The sequence below is a fragment of the Mirounga leonina genome, unplaced genomic scaffold (assembly GCF_011800145.1).
Source record: "Mirounga leonina isolate KUSES-001 unplaced genomic scaffold, KU_Mleo_1.0 Mir_166, whole genome shotgun sequence".
NCBI classification, from domain to species: Eukaryota; Metazoa; Chordata; class Mammalia; order Carnivora; family Phocidae; genus Mirounga; species Mirounga leonina.
The window spans coordinates 37685077-37704135 of record NW_023270418.1 but is presented as its reverse complement, the minus strand read 5'-3'; the positions used below and the strand labels follow the sequence as shown (position 1 = coordinate 37704135).

Genomic DNA, 19059 nt, shown 5'->3' with positions numbered 1-19059 from the left:
GCTAAAACACATCAAGCCCACCCACCCACTCACATGTACAAGCTGTGGATTTTAACAGAGACCTGCAGACCACAGAGACTGGCTGTTGGGTGTAAAGATGTTACCGTCTGAAGCAGTCTCTACACCCCACGTGGGGCACAAATCCACCCCAAGGCGGAGTTGCGTGCTCGCCGACTGAGCCGGCCGGGCGCCCCGACCCCCTAGCCTTAGAACATTCTCATCACCCTGAAAGGAGGCGTCCTGTTCATTTGCACCCCCTGCCCCTTGACTACTTCTACTGGATTTTCTGGCTATTTCATGTAAATGGACTCACACACACTCTTGAGGTCTGGCTTCTTTGCAGGACGCGGTCAAGATTCAGTCTGTGCAATGTTATCAGGACTTTATTCCTTTTCCTGGCCAAATCACGTTCCGCCACATGGACATTAGCATTGTCTGGTAAAGAACACCAGGGGAACTACAATTTGCTTAAAGCGTTTGTTACTGTGGGTGATGCTGCGACATTCGGGCGTCACTTCTGTGGGGCTGTCGGTTATTTCTGGTGGGCGGACGGCACGTGGGGACATCCCAGAACAGCAGCCAGCCTGGGGTGTCTGCACCCTCTCTAAGCCTGGAGGCTGCCCCAGCCCTGCACCCCGCACCCGGCAAAGCCAGGAGCGAGCCGCCGCGGCCACCCAGGGCACAGGGCTGTGTGGGGTGCCCGCCCCGCACCCTGATGTGGAACCCAGGAGTAGTCTGGCCGATCTCGGCAAGTGTTATTAGCTCTTCGCAGATCACACAGATGGAGCCCAGAAGGCGTGATCTTTAAAAAAGCTTTTGTCCAGAGACGTCGATCACCCTGTGGCGATAACTGAGGCACAGAGTAGGACCCAGGCCTCTCGATGGAGCCGGCCAGCCTGGCCATGGCGTCAGGAGCTCCTGATACAGTCCCCCCCAGAAAACATCCAACAGAGGAGAGGGTGGGAGCATCTCCGCACACTCTATGGTGGCGGAAGCGGCCTGGGACTCGGGGGGTGCCTCGCCTCCTTCCTCCTCCTCTGTTCTGAGGGATTGGATACAGCAGAGCCAGACAAGCCAAGTCTGGGCGGGAAACAAGCAAAGGTGGGACCCACAAGAGGAACTGCCCAGCTCCCGGAGGCCCCATCCAAGGGCCACGGCCCAGGCTGGCCCCCGAGACCAGAGGGTGATCTGGCCGTGCCAGGAAGGAGCATCCCCAGCACAGGCCTGTCGGGGCCTGGGTGGTGGGGACCGACCGGCACCCCACATGTAGCCCCAGGGTGGTTGCTCCCCAGGCCTCTTGCCCAGTAGGGTCTGTGCTTTGGTCACGTCTACCTCGAAAGCCCTGGAGCAGCTACAAACCCACAGGCCACGCAGGCAGGGCCATGGGTGAGCAGCGCGGCTTCCTGAAGACCCGATTAAATGCGTCTCTCTCAACATCAGAAGCGATGGCCTCATGTGGTGTCACCATCACACTCGAAACCACACACCAAACAAGGATTAAAATTAGGGCAGCTCCTTCAGCACCGGAAGGTCTGGTGCCGGTCTGGGGGCTGGGAGCTTGCGTCCACCACAAGCCGCGCCCCCCCTGCCCCCCCGCCCCTGCCTTGGGCAAGTGGAAAGTGCTGAGCCAGCTCCAGCCTGCCGGACCACGGCTCCCCCCACACCCAGAGGAATGGGGGGCAGCACAGAGGCCTGGGCAGTCCTCAACGCACAAAATGGGATCCTGGTGCCGCCAGAGAGGCTCAGCCTGGGTGGCCAGGGACAGGCAGAGGGGAGGGGCCAGCCGGCAGTGCGCGGGAAGACCACGGGGGCCAAGACCCACACCAGGACCCCCCTGGCCGACTCACTCGGACCAGCTCTCCGTGCTAAGCTCACGTGGAATTCTCAGCGACCACCTGATGGCCCTGAGCCCCCCAGCTGTGTCCCAAGGAGAGCAAATGGCCTGGGGGTTGGGAGGTCGACCCCTCCGCCAGAGGGGACACTCTGCAGGGCTAATTCTCGGGGGCCTCCAACAATCCCACCGGGTCAGGTTGGGGTGTCTGAAAGTCACTCTCCAGGGCTGTCAGGGAGACGGGGCCCCTGGACGCCTGGGGAATCCAGCCATCTCCAGGGACGCCTGGGCGGTCTGGAGGCGGCGGCGTCCACTGGCGGGCGGGAAGCCATCTCACTTCCTGCAGGACGGGTCAGGTCAAGGCCCAGGCTCCCGCAAAGGGCTGGTCAGCAGCCCACATCCCGCCCGCCACCCCGTCCACGGCTCCTCACCGGCTGCCGCAGAGAAAGAGCAGGCTGTGCATGGCTGGGACGGTGGAGCCGGCGTTCTGGCCTGTGACGAGGTGGCGGTCCAGCACCACGTGCACGGCGTCGGGCTCACTGGCTGCGGGAGGTCCCGAGGGTGCGGGCCTCAGATGGGGTCACGGGCCAGGCACGCCCTGACAACCAGCCCCCATTCCCTCCCAGGGACCCCCAGAGCCCTAGGCAGCCTGTCTGGGTCTGAGCTGCAGCCCCTGGCCGGGTCCCCCACCCCCCGCTCACCACTGAAGCTGGCGCCCGCGTCCTTCACAAAGTCCTCCACGATGAGGGGCAGGCGGGCAAAGCCAGGCGCCCTGACGAGCTCATACACGGAGGGCTGTGGGGGACAGGGGTTCCCGCCCCCACGTCAGGGCACCATGGCCTCCACGGTCGCCCCTCCCCTGGCATCAGGGCCAGTGAGCGAGCCCGGCAGGTGGCCTCAGGGCCGAGACCCCCAGTGGGCGATGGGCAGAAGAGCAAGGCACAGAGTCCCAGGAGGGGGGTGGTGTGGCTACAGCCACACTGAGGTCATGCCCCTGAGGCTCTCCTCCCCACCCCCAACCTGCCCCCTGCACCACCCGCCAGGCTGGCCCCATGCAGCCCCAAGTCCTTGCAGTTTAGACCCTCCCTCCGGCCCCCTATCCAGCTAGGCCCTCTCCCCAACTCCAGGCCCTGCATCCAACCTTCCTGGCCCCGAAGGGTGTCGTGCACATGACACGCACAAAAGTCACGTCTCAACCCGACCCCAGCTCCTTCCCAGGGACCACGATGTTGCCTCCTACCCCACCAAGAGCCCCCCTGGTGCTTCCCTCCCCACATCCAGAGCACGGGCCGGGCCTTGGGGGCCATCCTGGATGTCAGCAGGGGAGGGGAGGGGAGAGCACAACTGTTGGCCTGGGGCCGGCATTCTCCGTGATCCTGGTCTGGGCAAGTGACCGTCACCCCTGCCAGAGGGGACACTCCCTGAGCTTTCAAGCACATCGCAGGTCTCTGACGCCTGTCTACAGCCTGGGACCCTCCCCTGCATGACACTCACCCCCGTGACGCTGTAGCCTTGGAAGACCCAGGATCGGTCCTCGTTGGTGGCACAGCACAGGGCGGCGACGCCATGGCCCACCGCGCAGATGGGCTCTGGAAGCACAGGCAGGGCTGAGGCCCTGGACGCCTCCGGAGCCCCTGCCCCTCTCCCGCCACCTCCCGCCTCAGAGCTCCCCCGCACACGGTCAGCTCCAGGACGAGGCTCACAGCCGTTGCAAAGTTTTGGCGGCCGAAACACAGGCACAAGCAGTCACGAGGCTGCGGCAGGCCCAGTGACCAAGCCCTGGAGCGTGCCGCCCCCACAGACCGTGGCGTGGCCTGCAGTGCTGCAAACGTCCCAGCACACGGCCTGCACCAGCACGCGTGCCGCCTGCCTGGGACACCCTCCCGTCGCTCCCCGTCCTTCCACTGCCCTACCATTCCCACGGTGGCGGCGGCGGCCGGGAACAATGACTCTCTGTCCAGACCGTGCTGGAAACGGAGGCCCTGTTCCCACTAACAAAAGACACTGTGTGGAGCCCCCGGGTTTCTGTCCGTTGGTCCCTAATGAGCATCTTGTCCCCATCCCGCCAACGTGCCCGGCACAGCCCAAAGTCAGGCCCGGGCAGCACGCCACATCTCCACGGCCCCTGCTGGCCTCAAACCCTGAAGCCCACGAAGAACAAGCCAGCACGTTGCCCGCCCACCTCAGAGGAAGTTGGGGGGTGGGCAGCCACCAGCCCCCATGGAAGGCGGGCAGAGCGTACCCAGGGTAGCGACCTGAGGGGCGCCCCACCTCGAATGTGTGCACCCGTGCCCTCCAGGGCCCAAATCAGAGGCTCTTCATATCTGCCCTGTCTGGCCCCTGAAACATCCCCTCTGGCCTCTCCTGGCTGCTGGTCGAGCCCCATTTCTCATGAACCTACAAAGCCCCTATCCACACCCCAGTCCCACGGGTCACTTACTGCTCTCTGAGCGAAAATGCTGGAGGATGCGGGCCAGGGAGCCACTGCTGGCCAAGTCGGCCAGCGCCCCGGGACAGCTGGGAATCAGGAGGGCGTGGTACCTGGCACCTACGGGGAGATCACAGGCAGGTCAGTCACAGCAAGGTCGCTGGCTGGGGCCAGCCCCCCAGGAGACGGTGGCGCCACACGCCATCATTTGTCATTTCTCCCCACACGGGCTAAGGCTCCCGAGACCCAGAAGCCATCCCTGCCTTTTCCGTGTCTCCCTGTGCAGCCACCTCTCTCCCCTATTTATTTTTTTACCTTTTTTTTAAGATTTTATTTATTTATTTGACAGAGAGAGATAGCGAGAGCAGGAACACAAGTAGGGGAAGTGGGAGAGGGAGAAGCAGACTCCCGCTGAGCAGGGAGCCCGACGCGGGGCTCGATCCCAGGACCCTGGGACCATGACCTGAGCCGAAGGCAGACACTTAATGAATGAGACACCCAGGCGCCCCCACCTCTCTCCCCTAGACAGAGAACTCTGGGCCCAGGATTCAGGACTGGACGCTGCCCTGGATAGTCACAGCACTTCGTGGCAAGCCCTGAGTGCATCAGAAGCAGAAGGGAGCGCTTTGGAGGCCACAAACCCATCTGGAATCGCCACAACCCAAAGCCCCAAGGTCTCAGCACCCTGGGCCCCTCACCATCAATGGACTCCAGCTTGGCAGGGTTGGCATATGCCTTGAGGCGGAAATCCTGCACCCAGCGAGCATTGCTCTCGTTCACGTCCACGAAGTCCATGGTCTTCCCCTGTAAGAGGACCCAGAGTCTGCAGGCCAGGGGCGGACACCCCTCTGCTGGCTCACGGGGGCTTGAAATGCTGACAAGAGCTCGGGCACAGCCCAGCCCCCTCACCCAGCTGTGCCACAACCCACCCCCAGCTGCCCCCTGTGGGCCTCAGTCCCCCACCTATAAAGTGGAGCTACTGTCCCCTTGGGGATGACAACACAAGCAAAGGGACCAACATGTAACCCATCGCTGCCATGACCCCCAGGTGCCACGCCAGAGAAGAGAACTCCTGGTGGAAGGTCTGTGCCACCCTTGCTCCTATATGCAGGTGCTGACCCATGACGAGAGGTCTCCCTTGCCACAGGTGGGGCCAGAGCCCAGGAAACAGGGACCAGAGCTTGATGATGCCACCAAGGACCTAACCCTCAGCCCTGCCACCTCTCTTGGGGTCACACCAGCCTCAGGCTCCCTCCTCCTCCCAAGGAGTGACAGCACTCTTCCAAGCCTTGCCTCCAAACAGGTACAGACCCCATGGGTCTGGCTGACTCACCCCAGGGGTGGCCACCTGCAGGTTGAAGGTGGCGCTGGCCAGCGAGAAACAGTGGAGGAAGGACTGGGCAGACACACCTGCAAGGTGAACACAGCTCTAAAAAGGCCACTACTGGGCTCTGTGGGCAGGAAGAGGGGCTGCAGGGCACAAGTGTCCCTGTCCCAGCCTGGAGTCTGCCCCCACCCAAGGCCCACCTCACCGACCTGGGGCAGCAGCCCCAGCCCACAGGCCCCACTCCCCGCAGGACGGGCTCTCTACCCAGGCTGGCCACTAAAAGCCTCTCCAGAAGGCAAACCCAAGTGCAAGGTCCCCCCAACCACTCACTGAACCACCAGTGACCGAGCCAACCCCCCCACCCCCAGCACTCAGCCAGGGAGAGGCCACAGTTGTGGGGCTGTGGAAAGTGTCAGCAAGAACATGGGTGCATTCCGACCCACACCCCCACCCCCACGAGCTGGCCCACCCTCATCCTCAATTTAGGACACTTGGCCTCTGCTCACAAGGCTCCTGGACCCTGCCCCCATCCCCAGTGCTGCTCACAGCCCTCTTCTGCCCATTTCCAGTCCAAAAGATTCCTAGGTGTTGGGGGCTGTGGCCCCACCAGGGATATCTGCTTCTAAATGGGCTCGGTGTGCATCCCTCCACCTTTATGTTAATCCTGGACCCAATCCCTAAACCTCATCTTCATCTTTATTCACCCTCACGTGTTAATGAGTATTACTTGCACAGACTGCGTGCATTGAGCAAAGACAGCACCCACAAATCATCCCCAGACTTTGCCTGATTCTGCCTTCAGTTCCTTGAAAACGGCTTCACCCCTCCTCGAAGGTCTCTGGAGGGCCCCCTCTTGCCTACACTGCCCTAGTGGCCTTTTCAGAGCTGTGTCCCCTCCCCAGGGCACAGCCACGCCAGTCAACCCCTCTTCACCCTTACCCCACTCCAACCAGCCACCTCTGGTAACCCCAGCCCGCCTCTCCAGGACTGAGCCCCGCTCCTGATGGCTCCTTCCACCTCACACTGGGCACAGCGCTTAGGGCCCCTGGGGCTCGGCACACAGTGACTCCTCCACCTGCAATCCTCCCTCCCTTGTCCACTTGGGAGGCCAGAGTTCAAGAAGGAGCCCAGGCTCCAGAACCAGACCCCAGGACCCAACCGCGGGTTCCCCACCATGTGACCTCGGCCTCATCACTTCCCTCTGACAAAAGAAAGCACAGGAGAGGACCTGGAAAGTGCTCAGGGCAGTCAGGAGCCTTCCAGCTCGTCTGCTCATCCCTTCCGCACTGGCCCTGAGCGAGGTCTGCCCAGTAACGGCAGACCCCACCACCAGCCGTGCTGCCCTGCGGGAGCCCCACGCCAACCGCACCTGGTACCGCGCACGGCAGGACTGAGGGGTTCTCTGCCTCTGCACACCTCCGCCCCCAGGACAGCCCCTTCTCCAGCCCCTCAGCGCCTGGCCACAGGCTCGCGGCCCACCTGCCGGCCCACCTGCCCGCCAAGGCCCGTGGTCCCACCCGCCGCCGTCCCCCGCAGCTCCTCGGAAAGCCCACCGCCCCTCGCCACACCCTAGCCCGACCGTCCAGGACAGCAAGCCCCGGCACGTGACGCACGGGGGCCCCCACACTCCAGCAGCTCACGCCCGCGAGGCGGCAGCTGCGGGCGCCACCCCGGACCCGCTCTCCTCCCGCAGAAACGCCGGGCTCCGGGTCCCCCTGCAGTAGGCCAGGGCCCCCGCGCTCCGGCGTGGCCTGGGGAGCCGGGCCAGGCCAGGGACACCGGCAGCGCTCCCTTTCCAAAGAGGGGCTTCCGCCGGCTTCCCCGAAGCGCCGCGAGAGCGGACCGCTCGGGGCCGGCGGGCCCGCCCGCCGGCGCCGCTGGACGCCAGCGGTCCTCGCGAGCCTCACCCTCTGCGGCGCCGCTGGCCACGAGGAGGCAGGCGGGCCGGCTCGACAGTCGCTCGGACGCCATGGGCTCCACCAGGCCGGCGCGGCCTGCGCGTGCGCCAAGTATGGTGCGTGTGTGTGCGCGCGCGCGCGCGCGGCCAGGAAACGCCGGTCACGTGCCGCGGCGTCTGGAGGCGGGGCCGCGAGCGTCGCCGCGCGTGTGCGCCGTCTCTCCTCCCGCCCTGCCGGCCCGGCCCCCTCGGTGGGCGGTGCCGGGGGCGGTGCCGGGGGGCTGGGGGTCGTGCAGGCGGGGCTCGGAGCTTGGCCCCAGGGCCACGGGAGAGAGCGCGGGCCGGCTTCCCCAGCCTGGCGCCTCAGCATCCCTGAGCAGACCCCTGGCCCGGCCCCTGGTCGCAGTCAGGAACACGGTGCCTTCCCCTTTTCCTCGTCCCTTGGGACAGGAGCGTGACCCAGGAGAGAGGACTCCTGCCCTGGACGAGGGTCCCCGTCCCGTGGACGTGGGTCCCTCCCTGTGGATGGACGTCCATCCCTGTAGTTAAGGGCCTCCCCTCAGCGTGCAAGTGTCCCTTCCCGTGGATGATGGTCCCTGCCTCGTGGATTTGGACATTTAACCCTTGATCACTGAGTCCCCCTGCCCAGTGGGACTCATGTCCTGGGGGTGGGGGCTCCGAACATGGATGCATAGAAGGTGCCAGCAGTTTGTTAGTGAGTGAGAAGGGCAGTGGAATGGGCCAGCTAAGAGGGCGAGGAGGTGGGAGGGGTGCGAGCTCAGAGGGGAAATTGGGGAGCACATCCAAGGAGGAAAAAACTTTAAGGAGGACACTCCCCTGGGGCAGAGAGGGCGGGCCTGCAGCGGTTGGTCCTTGGGCGCACAGGGGTGGGAGCCCCGAGACCAGGGAGGGGTCTGCAGGTGTCTGCACCATGCGGGGGCAGGAGGGATAGGTTCTGCCTCACCAGGGTGGTTGTGGGGAGACAGAGGCATCCAGGGTCATGGGGGCTCAGCTGAGTCCCTGGAAGAATATGGGTGTCACTTCCTGAGGTGATTCTGGGTGCTGTTGGGCCGAGCTGCACTTGGAGCGGTGTTTCCATTGATTGTGTGGGAGGCAGTCGGGTGGGTAGACATGTGGGTCATCTGCAGACTGTCAGGTGCCCTCTAAGGCCTGGGCAAGAGAGAAGGGAGGCCGGGAGAGGGCCTTGGGCACAAGCTGGTGGTGAAGAGGGACAGTCCCTGCCCTTGGCCCCCACAGGCCACCTTCCAGGACCCCCTGCTTCCAGGGAGGAAGGGCAAGCAGTAGGGTTCCCTCAAGGTCCTGCCAGCCTCTGGTCTGACTAGGGAAAACTGTGTCATGGGTAAGAAACACCAAAGTGGTCGGGGCGAGGCCAAGGTGCCTCTCCTGGGCATGCCTGCCTCCACAACCACTGTCCCTGTCCTCTGCCGACGAGGCCCCACGCTCCCACAGCTCCTGACTACCTGCGTGCGACCCTCAACCTCGGCAGGGCCCTCCCGTCATGAGCGAAGCAGGAGCTAGGGGCTCCTGGCATGGGCAGGGCCTCAGGACAGGGGACAGGAGCCATGTGGACGGGTGGGGGACTTTGGACGGAGGCCCACAGGCCCAAGGTCAGACCATAGGCTAGGCCTAGCCACAGGAAGAGTTTTCTGGGTGTAGGGCAGGCCCCGCACATGCACATTTGTGGGACCAGGGGCTGGAGATGCCAGGCTGCAGCGAGGGCCATGGGATCCTCCTGCTGGCCCAGTGCCCCCTACACCACCCCAGGGCAGCCCTAACGCCTACCTCCTCCTGCATCACAGACCTCATTAAGCCACGCTGGTCTTCTCTGTCACTAAGAGGATAGACGAGGTAGCCTGGCTGCGGCGCTGTGCATTGAGGCTGATGCGTGTGTGCCCACAGGTGGTATGCACCCCACTGTACGCTTGGGTCCTTGCAGGACGCCTGCTGGATGGACCCACCTGCCTGAGCAGAAGCAGACCCTCTAGCCCAGGTCTCCTTGTGCACATAATCCTGCATGTGTCCAGGCCAGTATGTGTGGGCGGGTCAGTGGTTCCTGGCACAGGCAAGCCTGGAAGGATCCCTCGTGGCATTTGGAGTCGGGGTGGGCAGCCTGCACAGGGGCAGGTGTGGTGATTTGGGGCCTTAGTCTGGGTCTGGCAGTGGCCTGCCTCTCTGTGTGTGCCCCTGTGGACAGTGAGGACTTGAACAAGATGATGCCAGAGGCCCTGTCATGGTGACTGGGGTTAGCCCTTAGTGGGGGTACCCCCCAGATGAGGTTGTGGTCTGTTGCCCTCTACCCTTTTCCTGAGTGGGTTCGCATTCCAGTGGGTCAGCCCCTTGCCCCTTATACTCCCTCACGCCCAGCAGGTGAGAAGGGGGATGCTACTCAGGCCCTGCCTTGGGCATGATTGGGGCTGCTGCAGGGGGATCAACTGGCAGTTAGCTCTTCCTCCCAGGGCAGAGCACAGAAGAGCCTCAGGGGACAGAGGGGTCTGCAGCCAGTGGCCCATGTCTGATGACTGTCTCCCGGGAAGGATCCAGGTCTGGGGGAGAAGAGTCTCCCACTTCAAGCCCTGTGGTGGGAGTAACCCCATCCCCAGGCCCTCCCTAGGCCCTTGTCAGAGTCACAGCTGAGGTCCTGATGTGGGACTCATGGGCGTGGAGTTCTAGGGCATCATCTACAAGCTGTTCAGGTGCCTCATCATCCAATAGTGACTGCCTGGGTGGGGGAGGGAAGGTTGGGGGAGGGGGCTTGGGGACCGGGCATAGGGGCTCTGCTGCCGTGGAGTGATGCCCTTGAACCTGGGGTTTTGCCTTTGTTCAGGGACCCTGAAACATGAGGTGCAGGGGGTCCCATGACATGTTGTCATGCACCAATCAGAAGGTTTCACTGTTTCATTCCTCTCTCTGGAAATTGCTCCAGATGGAGCAAGGATGGATGGGCGGGGGGCATTTCTGGGGGCCTTTCCAGCAGGCGGGCTGACCAAAGCCTCAGGACCCCCAGGCTCCCTTGCTTCCTTCCTTTCCAGAGTGTGCCTGAGCCGTTCCCTGGCTTGCTACTTCTCCCTCTGAAACACGGGAGCTCTTCTTTGTCTGGCAAACTCCTAACTGTCCTTCAAAGCCCATGGGCACCAGAGGCACCATTTGCCCTCAGAAAGGCACTCCCTGGGGCGCCTGGGTGGCTCAGTTGGTTAAGCGGCTGCCTTCGGCTCAGGTCATGATCCCAGGGTCCTGGGGTCGAGCCCCACATTGGGCTCCCTGCTCAGTGGGAGGCCTGCTTCTCCCTCGCCCTCTGTCTGCCACTCTGCCTACTTGTGCTCTTTCTCTATCTCTGTTAAATTAATTAATTAATTAATTAATTAATTAATTAATTTTAAAAAAAGAAGAAGAAAGGCACTCCCTTTCTGAGGACCTCCTAAACTCACAGAGCTTCCCTGAGTGTCCCCCCCCATTAGGGCAGCCTGATCACTGCATGGACCTCAGACAGGAGACTTGGGACTGGGCTCTCAGGGCCGCTGGCCAGGTGACCCATGTCCTGGGCCCCAGATGCATCCCTCCTCCTAGCAGGGCTCAGGCTTCAGGCTCTTCTTTGGCTGAGGCCGGGCTGGGTGGGATCTGGAGACTTAAACCCCAAGCACTTGTGAGTCATGCAGACCCTGAACCGGACAGCAGAGAGTGGCCGCCCCTAAGGGCATGGGCTGCTGAGGCCAGGGCAGTGGGCTGGGAGCACAGGGTCCCTTCGCCTTCATCACGTGGGACACTGGCAGTAGTTGAGAGGGTGGGAGCTACTGCTTCCATGTCCCTCCCAGGCTGGCAGGGTGTGGGCCGAAGATGTCAGCCAAGTGGGCAGGCAGTTTGGTGGCCTGGAGTGGGGTGACGCGACAGGGGGGTGGGCTGCACGCTGCCCAGGATATTAGGACAGGGATGCATGGGTAGATGGGAGGATCCGGAGGAGTGCCTGAAGGGGGTTCCCCTCAAACCTCCGGTACCACTGTGCCGGGTGGGGGGCGACGGCCCTTCTTCCCTATGGCAGGGAGGGGTCCCAGTGATGCCAGCATAACACCCTCTGCAACAGCACAGGAGGTGAGCTGCTCTCCTGCTAGGACAGTTGTCCCTTGTGCTGAGGCTGGTGGGTGGTGGACACTCTGTTCACCACCCCTCTGACAGTCCTCAGCAGCCCTCCCTGCACCAGAGACACTGGACAGAGAGGTCCGGGCGCGCCAGGGCCAGCCACTGGGACACAGGGAGCCTCTGCCTGTCCGGCCCGGGGACCAGGTGTGAGGTCAGGGAGCCGCAGGGCTGGGGCTGGGGCTGGGGGGGGCTGAAGACCAGGAGTCAGGGAGGACTGACCCGCAGCGGCTGGGGTGAGGCTCGGGAGCAGAGTTGCCTGTCACCCATGCCTTCTGTGGGGTATTGATCACTCTGCCCCAGGGAAGGAAGAAAGGTTGTAGAGGACCCCACTTAGCCCCATGTCCATCTCTGGGGAGGAGGACAGGGTCCGGAGACAGTGGCCAGCTCTTCTCCCTGGTCATGCCAAGAATACATTCCAGGATGGGAGTCCCCAAAGAGGAGTTGCCCACTCTTGGGGGAGGGAAGGGGTGCTAGAGAGAAAAACAAAGTGGGCCCCCCCATGCACACATCTTCTGCATCCTTATAACCTAGCCACCCGGGGCCCTACGAAGCCCACCGGAGCACAATGTGGTGTGGGCTGGCGATAGGAAGACCTAAGGTACTGGTACGAAGGCTGAGAGCCCAGGTCTCTGGGGAGTCCCCGTGGTGCCCCAGGGCGGCAGGGTCTTCCTCTGACAGTGCTCCGCCGGTGGACACCACTGTCCCAAGAGATGATGCTCCCACCTGCGTTTTCCTGTTTTCCTGATGGCCTGGAAAGTTGGATTTAGATTTATAGTACATACTTTTTTAAAAAAGATTTTTAAAGTAATCTCTACACCCAACACAGGGCTTGAACTTACAACTTACAAAGATCAAGTCATGTGCTCTACCAGCTGAGCCAACCAGGCACCCCTGTTGTATGTACTTTTTATACACTGAATACTTTTTATAGCTGGTATTTTTTAAGACCTTAAAAGTAGTTCTGTAATAACAATAATTTAAACCGGCCCTGGGGGACTCCTGGGTGGCTCAGTCCGTGAAGCGTCTGCCTTCGGCTCAGGTCATGGTCCCAGGGTCCTGGGATCGAGCCCCGCATCGGGCTCCCTGCTCAGCGGGAATCCTGCTTCTCCCTCTCCCACTCCCCCTGCTCCTCCCTGCTTGTGCTCGCTCATCTCCCTCATGCTCCCTGTCACTATCTTTGATTCTCTGTCTCAAAACAAAACAAAACAAAACCAAAAAAAAAAAAACCCAGCCCTGGACATCCCTAAGAGTTTGCTTCATTTTGGAAAGGTCCCTACATTACTCAAGTTTAGGGACACAATGAGACAGAAGCTGAGCATCAGAACCCCACATGGGGCCCAGGGACCTCAGCTAACCTAGTCTTACAGTCCCAGGGAGGGGATTCCAGGAGCTGAGTGTGTGTGTGAAATTAGAAATAAAGAAACAGGAGATCATCGCCAAGGGCTACCACAAAGCTACACGGACAGGTAGTGGTGTTAGCTGACCCAGGCTCAGAACAGGCCTGGCTGGGCTGAGAAGTGAGAGGCGAGGCAGCAGCCTCAGGCTCGCAGGGACCATCCTCATCCTGTGCTCCATCGGATCTGCTGATGGAAAAGAAGTCACATTGGATCTCCAGCTCACTCCATGCACAAAACCTAAGGTCCACTGATAGATTGAAACATGACATTTACTAAACATGAGCAAATGCCAAGAATATTAGCCTGAAATAAGGAAGAGTATCCGTCCTCCTAACCGAGATCCCAAAGTGTATATGGTAAGGGGAACGGGAGTTACGTGTGATAAACTCAGACTTTAGAACTTCTGTGCTCAGGAGACAGAGCAAAAGGGAAGCCAGCCACTGAGCAAAGATGTTTGCAGTTCGGCAAAGGCTCGGTAGGCAAAACATGTAGAGAAGTCCTCCAAATAAATGAGAAGAAGGCATTCCATCCAATAGAAAAATGGACAAATAGCACCAACAGGAAAAATCACAGAAGGCAAGACCCAAATGGCCAAGAACTTTGTGAAGAGAAGTACATTAGATCCGTGCAAAGAGAAACAACCAGAAGAGGCCAGTTTGCCTCAGTTGGACTAGCAAAATCTAGTGTTTCACCCTGCCCTGTGTCACCACGGTGAGGGGAGCAGTGCCCTCACGGCCAACCCCCGGGCTCCAGCCGGAGCAGCCGGGTTTAAGATGCCCCCACCGTGCGGCCCAGCAATCCAGCTGCCGGAGTGTACCCAAGAGAAGAGACTGCAGGGTCTTGAAGAGACATGCGCGCATCCCCATTCACAGCAGTGTTAACTCACAGCAGCGGAAAGGTGGAAACAGCCCAAGTGTCGTCGACGGACGAGCGGATAAACGTGGTCCATCCACACACCGGACCGTCACTCAGCCTGAACACGGAGGGACACGCTGACACCTGCCAGAGCGTGGATGGACCTGGGGGACGTGATGCTGAGTGAGATAGGCCAGACACAGAGGGACAAGTACTGCAGGATTCCCCCCGCATGAGGTCCTTAGAGTCTCCAGATTCACAGGGAACAGAGTGGACGGTGGGCGCCGGGGGAGGGGCGGGGGTCGGTGACTCAGGGGGACAGAGAGTGGACGGTGGGCGCCGGGGCCGGGGGAGGGATGGGGGTCAGTGTCTCACAGGGAAAGTTTCCATTTGGGAGGTTGGAAAGTTCTGGAAACCATTGGTAAGGGCGGCTGCACATCATGAATGTGCTTAGTGGCCCTGAACTGTGCATTTGATATAGCTAAGATGGTAAATTTTATGTTATGTGTATTTTACCACAATAAAACAAAAGAAAGATATGCATGCGATACACACATACATCCCACCCCAGAGACACCAGGCACCGGGCGAATTACAAGGATTTTCATCACTGCTCTATTTGGAAACAAGCTCAGTGTCCTGTGAATTGACGAACACGAGGGGCGACTTCGGGTGGAGTACCCATGTTGAGGGGCCAAGCTCTGGACTTCTGGTTGAAGATGACAGAGCTCGTGCTCACGGTGCAAGCCACAGAATGGAGAAAGGGGGAGAGGGGACCGCACAGCCAAAGGGCGGCTGCCCTGGCCCCTGCGGGGCAGGGGGCTGGAGGCTGGACCTCTGGCCCGCGTCTGCCCTGCTCCACAGCCCCCCACCCTGTGTGGCCGGCTCTGGCCAGGTGGCTCAAGGACTCTGAGGAGCTGGTGGTGTGGGGGGGGGTCAGGAGGAGGTTCCAGGACTCGGAGGAGGGGCGTGCCTGGGCGAGGATGTCAGGTCTGTTTTGAACTTCCAAAGAAGTTCTCGGGACTTGCCTGGGCCTGATATGCGGGTACAGGGACCAGGCGTGCCACTCTGGGAGGGTGGGTACCAGGAAAAGAAGGGAAGGGCATGCCCCCCAACATGTCAGCTCCAAGAGGGTGGGGGCAGGAGGGGCCCAGGGTGACAAAGCTCCCAGGAGTGCTTCTGGGTCCAGCAGGGCCTTGCTCCCCCAGACCCTGCCCCTACAGCCTTGCCCACAGCTGGAGGCGCAGGCAGGCCCGACCAGTTGGGTCATCTGGCCAGAGGGGGCTCAGGGAGCTGTGGGCAGTGGGGTGGCAAGAGGAGGAAAGCCCATCTTCCCGGTCTCCTCTGTGCCCCGCACAGATGGGGAGCTCACTGCAGACAGTGGTGGAGAAAGACACCCTCTGGTCTCAGACATCAGAGCGAGGACCCCCATCCCCCTCCCATGCCCTTACCGCTCCAGTCCCAGCCCTGCCCTGAGCACTGCGGCTGGCAGCCCAGGCCTAGGGGTGGGAGTCCATCGAGGGCCAGGGCCGACAGCAAGGCCTGAGTGTGGCTGTCTGGGATGGGGCAGGGCCCAGGATCAAAGGCATGGGGGTGGCAGGAGGTGGGGGGCCAGTGGCACCTGAAGCTCCCTATTCCTCCCTGGAAAGCCTGGTGGTGTGGCTACGTGACCACCCCCCACAACCCGCTGGGAAGCCCTTGCCTTCCCCCCTCCCCCCCAGGTAGGTGAGGACACCAGCCCAGCCGTTAGACAACAGAGTTTATTTCAGACTCAGCCTCAGCTCAGGCCCAGGGTTCCAGGCAAGGGCGTGTCAGTGCCCATGGCCACCCTCCAGAGCCTGCCCACTGCCACTGTGCCATGGGCCAAGCTGGGATCCGATGTGCCGATGGGGGGCTGCACCCACAGGCTCCCTGCAAGCACAACGGGGCAGTGGACGTGGGTGATGGTTACCCACCAAGCAGCTCTACTCTGTGTTATTGCATTTATACGCTTGTTAGAATCAAAGGACGCTGGGTGAGGTGGGACGGGCTGTCTCCAGGGGCGGGACAAGCACAGCCACTGGGCAGATCCTCGAGGTCCCCCCCAACCCGGGCCTCCCTGCCAGGCTCTCAGATGCCCCAAGGACAGTTGCTGCAGGACGAGGAGGAGTCAGGGCAGGAAGTGAGGTGGCCCCAGCCTCAGTGGCTCCCCTGGGGCAAAGTTAGAGGGTGAATGGTGGGAGCCCCGTCCCAGACCAGCCTTTGGGCTGTCTGTCCACCCAGCCAGGGTGCAGATGGTGGGCAAAGGTGGCACGGAAGCTCAGCTGCCACCGTGAAGGCTTGGTTCGGGTCAGCCCACTGCCCGGCCCTACCCAGATGGGCCCCCCAACCCTGCCCAGCTACAAACAAAGAGCAGAAATGGGGAGAGTGAAACAGCCATACCTTTTAATGTCCCCACAAGGGCTGGGCCCTTGTGGGAGCCCATCCCGGACCCCTACCCAGCCCTGGGGACTCGTCCAGACTCTGCTGCCAGGAAGTGCTTGGGACCACTGGGGCCTCTCGGGACCGGCTGGCACACGTCCACCTGCTTGTAGGCGGGTGGGCCACACTCAAGGTCCACTCCTCCCACTGCCCCATGCTGGAGCCTGGGAGGGGTAAGTGCTGGGCGCCAGTGTGCGGGCTTGGTTTCCATGGCTGGGGGGCCTGTCCGTGTCTGTCCTTCTGCGTGTATGGGGGTATATGTGTATATGGTGCGCACGTACGGACTATGGATAGCTGTATGTGAGCTCGGCATGCACTAGGCTCCTGAGATCTGTACAGGAAGTGGCTATGCCCCCACCTGGGCACCAGCCATCATTTTTTCCGGGCCAGGAAGGCCACACCAAGAATTAGGGCTACGGCTGCCATGGCCACACCCCCAGCCACCAGCAGGGGGGTCAAGTTCTCAAAGGGGCAAGGGCCTTGGCCCCCGGGACCCCCGCTGGGGGCGTCATCCTCCTCAGCCCCATCCCCAGGGCCCTTGGGCTCAGGGGTGGCCTCGGGGCTGCTGGGGGCTGCGGGGGCCAGCTTCAGGTTGCTGTGGTTATTGAGAAGGGTAGGGTCTGCTTTGGCCGCGGTCTTCTTGGCAGTTGGGGTGGGGGCCGCTGGGGACTCTTGCTTCTCTGCTTGGGCCTCCTTCTTCCCAGGCTTAGCTGAGGGGGCTTTCCCATCCACAGCTGGCGGGGCTCTGGCCTCAGCAGCCGCCTGCGGAGCCTTCGTGTCGGGCTTGGGGCTGCTGGTTGCCTTCCCCCTGGACTCCATGGTGGGCGGTGCTGGCAGGCTACCTGGGGTGTGCGTGGACAGACAGGCAGTTGGAACTCAGCGGCTCAGGACAGCTCACCCCTGGGCATTATCTAGGCCTGGAGAGAGACACAGTGAGGCTGTGGCAAGAGACTCAGCCCTCCTGTTCAGCCCCTACCATCTTGTCCTCATAGAGATTCTGCCCAATTCTCTGGACCCCCCCCCCGAGACCCCACTCAGGATGTTCTTCTTCCAGGGCTTGCTCTCCAGCTGTCCCCCACTGCTCTCTGAGAAGCCCCTCCAACCACACAGGCAGAGCGTGTTGGCCCTGAACAAACTGGGGGTGCAGGATGAGACAAGCCGTCTGCACAATGGTCCTGCCCATACATGTGCTATCTCCATCGGGCCGGGGTAGGGAGGCCCTGATGGGGAAGTGAGAGCCCACCCAGTCCCGAGGAGGATATATGGTCAATGGGGGGTGTGCCCGGGCAGAACCAACTGTGTACCTTCTTGGGAGGACTGGGTCCAAGTGGGAGAGGGGGAAGGGCAGGAACCCAGAGTCTGGACTCTCCGGTGTCAGTGGGGTGGGAATGGGCCCAAGGCTGCCAGAACTGGGGTACAGCACACCTGAGGTGTTTCCCCAGGGGGCTGGAGAAGCCAGTCAGGCAGGCAGTGACAGGCCCTGTGCCTCCTGGCAAGCCATCTGCCCCTCCCCAGCTCCCGGTACCCACCCCCAAGACCAGCTTCCCCTGCTCCAGTTCAAGGGCAGGGAGTCCTTCCTGAGTCTGGGGCTGTGCCTGCCTCTGGGGCAAGGGCAGTGTGTGTGTGTGTATGGGGGGGTCCCTGGTGTGAGCCTGGGGTGGACACAAGCCATGTCCTCAACCTCAGCATCCTCAAACCTGGACCAGGGCAGAGGATGGGGCCTCCAGACTATAGGAAAAGCTTGGCCCAGATCCTCAATGTTTGAGTTGTTGGGTACTGGGGTTACTGGGCTGGGCCTGAGCCATCTCTCCCCAAAGACCTAGATACCCCGTCTGCCTCTTCTCTGAGAGGATTAGAAACAGCCCCCCCAGGGGGAGGGAGTCCATGTGGGAAGCAGCAGCCCAGGTTTTCCACCTAGGCCAGGCACACGAGCCACACCTGAAGGTCACCTGTAGGTCATAGTATAATGGGGGTGTCCCAATGAGCAGCCTAGCTGCTGCCCCACTTCCCGGGGAGTCCCAGCAGCCCCTCAACCCCTGGTTTTCTGGATGGGTACCCAGCCGCTGGGCGTCAAGTTTGCAAAGGGCAGGTGGTCTCCTCCCCCGCAATACCCCGTTATTTTTGGTTCATACTGACGTCAGCCAGTGTCCCCTCCCCCTCCCAGGAGCCGCAGGGGCGGAGAGAGCCAGGTGCCCAGCCTGCGCCCCCAGTGACCTTCAAGGCGGGAGCTGCCCACTCGCCCCGCGGGGCCGCCCCGTCACCCCCCGGGCCCCAGGCCCCGGAGGCCCCGCTGTCTTACGTTGCTGCTCCCGGCGCTCCCCCCTCGGCGCTGTGCGCTGTCCGCGGGACCAGGGCGGGCGGCGGCGGCGGCGGCGGCGGCGGCGGCGGCGACTGGGAGTTTCCCACAATGCACTGTTCTCGGCGCCGCAAGCCGAGGAGGCGGGGCCACATCACCACCGGCTCCGCCTCCTGTCGGCCGCCCCGGCGCCCCCGGCTGGCGGGGCGCTCTGGGGACCCCAAGGGCGGCTTGCCGTCAGGGAAGAAAGGGGGCTGCCTTTCCCGCACCTCCAGTCCCGCCAGCGCGGGGCCGGGAGGCCCGTAGCCCAGGCCCTCCTCCCAGGCCTTGTGCCGACCGGCGGGGGGGTGGACCGAGGTAGGTCTGCAGGGGGAGGCGGGCCGGTTCCAAAAAGAGAGGCTCCCTTCCCCCTCCCC

At 62.1% G+C, this 19059-nt stretch overlaps 2 protein-coding genes across 4 annotated transcripts; both read right to left on the bottom strand.

Annotated features, from left to right (window-relative positions):
* Positions 1-365: 365 nt before the first annotated feature.
* On the bottom strand, positions 366-7610 carry GATD1 (glutamine amidotransferase like class 1 domain containing 1). 2 transcript variants are annotated; one of them, XM_035013637.1, is made up of 8 exons: positions 7494-7610; positions 5593-5669; positions 4958-5063; positions 4272-4379; positions 3326-3420; positions 2533-2626; positions 2263-2374; positions 366-2171 (listed from the first exon to the last, which is right to left on the bottom strand). In XM_035013637.1, exons 1-8 carry the CDS (start codon positions 7555-7557, stop codon positions 2165-2167), a joined length of 663 nt encoding a protein of 220 aa, XP_034869528.1. In that variant the 5' UTR covers positions 7558-7610; the 3' UTR covers positions 366-2164. The 2 variants fall into 2 exon arrangements, with proteins under 2 accessions (XP_034869528.1, XP_034869529.1); XM_035013638.1 differs by lacking the exon at positions 366-2171 and having other exon boundaries at positions 2259-2374.
* An 8019-nt stretch (positions 7611-15629) lies between these two features.
* CEND1 (cell cycle exit and neuronal differentiation 1) lies at positions 15630-18719 on the bottom strand. Of its 2 annotated transcripts, none has more exons than XM_035012408.1 (2): positions 18647-18719; positions 15630-17189 (listed from the first exon to the last, which is right to left on the bottom strand). In XM_035012408.1, the coding sequence occupies exon 2, from the start codon at positions 17164-17166 to the stop codon at positions 16720-16722; it is 447 nt and encodes a 148-aa protein (XP_034868299.1). In that variant the 5' UTR covers positions 17167-17189; positions 18647-18719; the 3' UTR covers positions 15630-16719. The 2 variants fall into 2 exon arrangements, with proteins under 2 accessions (XP_034868299.1, XP_034868298.1); XM_035012407.1 differs by having other exon boundaries at positions 15630-17264; positions 18647-18718.
* Between the last annotated feature and the right edge of the window lie 340 nt (positions 18720-19059).

Coding starts and splice junctions, on each gene's coding strand:
- GATD1 (XM_035013637.1), bottom strand. CDS start 7,557: ATGGCGTCCGAGCGACTGTCGAGCCGGCCCGCCTGCCTCCTCGTGGCC. Junction 5,670..7,493: donor GGCCAGCGGCGCCGCAGAGG/GTGAGGCTCGCG, acceptor TTCACCTTGCAG/GTGTGTCTGCCCAGTCCTTC. Junction 5,064..5,592: donor TGCAGGTGGCCACCCCTGGG/GTGAGTCAGCCA, acceptor GTCCTCTTACAG/GGGAAGACCATGGACTTCGT.
- CEND1 (XM_035012408.1), bottom strand. CDS start 17,166: ATGGAGTCCAGGGGGAAGGCAACCAGCAGCCCCAAGCCCGACACGAAG.